The sequence below is a fragment of the Trachemys scripta genome, chromosome 10, assembly GCF_013100865.1.
Source record: "Trachemys scripta elegans isolate TJP31775 chromosome 10, CAS_Tse_1.0, whole genome shotgun sequence".
Classification (NCBI taxonomy): Eukaryota; Metazoa; Chordata; order Testudines; family Emydidae; genus Trachemys; species Trachemys scripta.
Genome location: NC_048307.1, coordinates 63,739,286 through 63,743,999, shown reverse-complemented (window position 1 = coordinate 63,743,999; position 4,714 = coordinate 63,739,286). Strand labels below are relative to the sequence as shown.

At 48.3% G+C, this 4,714-nt stretch overlaps 1 protein-coding gene across 1 annotated transcript in view; it reads left to right on the top strand.

Moving 5' to 3' along the window:
• The first annotated feature begins 2,248 nt into the window (after positions 1 to 2,248).
• The window catches only part of TNFAIP8L3 (TNF alpha induced protein 8 like 3), a 52,598-nt gene continuing 50,132 nt past the window's right edge, over positions 2,249 to 4,714 (top strand). The window contains exon 1 of the mRNA XM_034783190.1: positions 2,249 to 2,416. Coding sequence (XP_034639081.1) covers positions 2,365 to 2,416 — 52 coding nt within the window. The 5' untranslated portion in view covers positions 2,249 to 2,364. The remainder of the gene's footprint in view (positions 2,417 to 4,714) is intronic.

Genomic DNA, 4,714 nt, shown 5'->3' with positions numbered 1-4,714 from the left:
TTCTTCTTCTTTAAAGGATCATGAAAAATAATGTTGTCTAGTGGCAACTGAACATCTGGTAGCAAAGACTTCTGAATTTGTAGCATCTAACACTGGATACTAGCTGAACATGGACCTTGTAATAATCAAGTGTGAATCTCCAAAGCTCTCCCACAAGCAGATGTGATTATAGTGTAGGTTCTGCCCAAAGAAAAATCCAACCTGAAAAAATTAGAGAATTTATTTTAGTGGGGCCTTTTTTTTTTTTTTGAAGGGGAGTGAGCTGCACCTAAAATGGTTGGTGAGAGTGTGCTGCACCTAAGATGGTTGATTGCAGTGGGCTGAATATTAAGCTTTTGGTATGCTCTGCCTAGTGCCATTAAAAAGTCAATGTTTGCCTATAGTATGATAACATTTTTATAGAAGGGATAAAAACTTTCAGAAGCTGATACATGTAAAGGAAGGAAAGACTGAGAAGATGGATTAAACTCAAATCCACATCTGATGGGTAACTTTAGCCCCCAGAATTAGACAGCTCTTTTAGTCGAGAAAGCCTTTTTATACTCTTTGGGGTTGTACTGGTTCAAAGGTGGGGAGTTGGTGCGTTGGAGCTCTCAGATTTTGTTTTGAATGTGATGTCTGTCATCACCTGCAGCAATTCTCTGATTCTGTTCCGGGGACTTCTTATTGCCATGAGGCTTTCTCCATAACAAACTTATGCAGTGCCTCCCCCAGCTGTGCTCTCTACTCCTTTGTGTAATATGTCTGAATTGTCCTTTTACAATAAACTATAGATGTTATCATGAAAGAGAGCAGATTCCTTGTTTAAGTTTAAGTTTTCTCTCTCTTTCATTATATATATAAAGTCAATTCTCGTAGTTTGCTCAGCATTGTTTGAAGAGATCATTACAAACTTAAATGCAAACGATACATGTTAAAGTCAGGCTTTGTTGTCATTGAATTGACATGGCTGTCTGTGAAATCTCACAACGATCTTCTTAATATAAGACTGGAGGTCCAAACTTTACCCACCGAGGATGATGCTGGCAACTTCCCAAATTAAGTTGCGCCTGACATGCAAAATATAAATGGAGCAGATTGCAGCCACCCTTATCTTTCATACAGAACTGTGTCCTGCACAGAGGCCAGGCTCCAGTCTGCTTGGGCCAGGCTGCGACACCTTGAGATCTGTTGTCTCTGCAGGTTGTACTTTAGCTATGCCTGATATTAAGGGAGGGGGAACACTGGGACTTTCTATAGATTGTGGGGCAAATTCTGACTCCACTTTTGCTGCTGTGGTTCTGCTGCACAGGGCAGAATGCCACTTTGGGCAACTTTGCACTCTGTGTACTTCACAACACTGCTCTGGGTTTTCTCTGTCTGCAGCAACATGGAGGGAGGTGCGAGGGGAGTGAATTCCTCTGCCCCCTTATTGATCTCTTTCAGATGTCAACTCATGCTCAGTGATGCCACTGGACTTGCACGTGTCAACATTCACTCTTTCATTGCTTAGTTTTTGAGTAGCTAGAAAGGGTAGAGGTTGTGAACTGCTGGCTGACAAAGGGTAGGAAATCCAGAAGGGAGACACAAATACAGGTAAAAGGGGAGAAAGGGTGCGGGGGAAGGGAGAGAAACAAAAAAGGAGAGAATCAGCAGCACACTCCCCCCCCCCCCCGAAATGGGACAGTAAGATCCTGAACAGACGATACACAATGATCATTTAAGCTCTTTGGGGCAGCGAGTGTTTCTGTTCTGTGTTTGTCCGGTCCGTGAATGGGGCTCCCAGGCACTAAAACAATACAAAGACTAATAATTGAATGGGCAGCTACTAGGGACAGGCTCTATTTGCCCTTTGTGCAAAGCCCCCTTTGCTGTGGGCGGAAGGGAGCAGGGAGGGAGCCCCAGACGTACCCAGGCATAGCCATGCAGGAGAGCCCCGTGCACTGACCCAGAGCCAACCAGCAAAAGCCACAGCACCGAAAGCGAACGGCCCCACGGCGCTGGGTTATGAGGCTGGGCCAGGGCCCAAGCTCCCTGCAGCGCCAGCCAAGCGCAGGCTGCGGCCAAGCTGGGGACGCTGCGGAGCCGCAGCCGGTGATTAGATCAACCCATGTAACAAGTTTAGGGAGAGCGCGGAGCCTCCTCCTCCCGCCCCCCATGCACCCCCGAGGGGCCCGCCTGCCTCGCAGCCAATGGCACGGAGCGAGGCGGCTGCATGTGGCGGCGCTGACCCAGCGCCCGGGCTGGGAGGAGACAGGAGCGGAGCCGCCCGCGCTCCCTCGCTCACTCCGCTCTCCCCAGCTCCGAGCTGCACTTCTCCGCGCGGCGGCGGCGAGCCCAGGGCTGCACGCGGCGCCCCTCGGAGCTCCGGCGCGCGGCTGCACCATGGACTCGGACTCCGCAGAGCTGAGCGAGGGGGAGCTGCTCGCGCCTGCAGGTAGGGAGGGCGGCTGCCGGCGGGACCCGCTGCGCTGCCTGGACCCGGCTCCAGCCCGGAGGGCGAGTGGGGGCGGGGGGCGGCTCCTGTCACTCTACACAGTTTACAGCAACTCCAAGGGCAGGACCGAGCTGCGAGGGACTTGGAGCAGGGGTGGCTTTTGCAGAGGTCCCCGTGTGTGCAGGGGGAGGTGGAGGGGGTGCTGGAGCAATCTCCTCCCTTGAGGGAATAAGCCAGCACCCGCCCCGTGCTGCAGGCTGGGGCATTCCAAATGCAGCGCAAGAAGTTGCTCGCCCCCATGTGAGCCAGGGTGAATGATGGAATCATAGACATGTCAGGCTGGAAAGAGCCTCCAAAGGTCAAGTCCAACCCCCTGCACTGAGGCAGGATCAAGTGAACTTAGATCTTCCCTGACAGGTGGCGGCTGCCCAACCTGCTCTTAAAAACCTCCAAGGCTGGGGCTTCCACAATTGCCCTGGGAAGCCTGTGCCAGAGTTTAACTACTCTTGGACTTAGAAAGTTTTTCCCCAGTATCTCACCACATCTCCTTTGCTGCAGCTTAAGCAGATTACTTCTTTTCCTACTTTCAGTGGAGAACAATTGGTTACTGTCCTCTTTATAACAACCCTTAACATGTTTGAAGACTTGTCAGGTTCCTCCTCAGGCTTTTTCTCTCTCAAAAAGACTAAACGGGCCCGTTCGTTTTCTAAAACATCTATCAGTTTTGTTGCTGTCCTCTCTGGACTCCCTCCAATTTGTCCACATCTTTCCTAATTGGAATTGGACACAGTACTCCAGCTGAGGCCTGAGTGCTGACTAGAGCCAGACAATTGCCTCCCGTGCCTTACATAGAATGCTCCCGTTAATACAACCCATACTAGCCTTTTTCACAACTGCATCACATTGACAACTCATATTTGATTTGTGATCCACTATCACCCCAGATCCTTTTCAGCAGTACTAATAGCTAGCCATTTTCCATTTTGTAGTTGCACATTTGATTTTCCTTTCTAAGTGAAATACTTTATTCATAAGTCCTCCACTAGTGCAGCAACAGTGGGGTAGCAGGATCCAACAGGTGTTGAACACTGCCACAGACAGAAAAGTCGCCCTAGCTGCCCCCTTGCACCTTTCCATTCCACTCCAACTCCAGGGACAGCAAAAGCAATAACTCCCCCTTTTGTTGCCTGAAGAACTAAGACACTAGAATACAAAGCATTCAGCCAAATTCTGCTCCCTTTTACACCCAGGCAGTTGAAGTCAAACTGGGTCCTCTAGTGCAGTGGTTCTCAAACTTTTGTACTGGTGACCCCTTTCACATAGCAAGCCTCTGAATGCGACCCTTATAAGCCTCCCCCCTTATAAATTAAAAACAGTTTTTAATTTATATTTAACACCATTATAAATGCTGGATGCAAAGCAGGGTTTGGGGTGGAGCCTGACATCTTGCGACCTCCCCATGTAATAACCTCGTGATCCCCTGAGGGGTCCTGACCCCCAGTTTGAGAACCCCTGCTCTAGTGTAACAGTGTGATTTGGCTTAGGGGGTTAAATTCAGCCATGGTGTGACACACTGAACATAGCAGAGCTTGCCTGGGGACAAATCTGGTCCATTGTGCTTTATATCCAGGGTCTGCAATTTTTTTTTCTTTTTATCCAGAACTACAAGTATTTGACCAAATATTTGGAAGGGAAGACTTCCCCCCTCAAGCCCAGACATGCAAAATCCTTAGGCTTTTATTTTTAGAGTGTCTTAACTTGTAACTGTCACAAAAACATAAAACAGCTGCTTTCTGGTGGCTGGAGCTTGCATAGTTTTTAGGTAAGACTAAAAACCACTGATGGAAAAACACTTTCCTCTGCCATCCCCAACCGACCCACATCCCTAAGTAGTGAGCAAAATAAATGAGTAATCGTTGACTTGTCCAGTAATTGAAGGATGCCCAGTACAGGAAGTGAATAAAGACAGTTCCCTGTAATGCTGGATTTTACATTACTTTACAGTAGTTCTAGCTGCCAGCACATAGTTTTCCAATTTCAGTCCAAAGGGCAGAGTTGTACAATAGAAAGGTCCCCCACCCCCATACATATCTTCAGGTTTTAACTTCGTACAGTCATTGGTTGGTAACCCTGACACCAACAAAGCTGTCTATTGTAGTGTCTCACAATGAAAGACTTTCTTACATATAAAGAACAGGAGTACTTGTGGCACCTTAGAGACTAACAAGTTTATTAGAGCATAAGCTTTCATGGGCTACAGCCCACTTCTTTGGATGCATATAGATATGCATCCAAAGA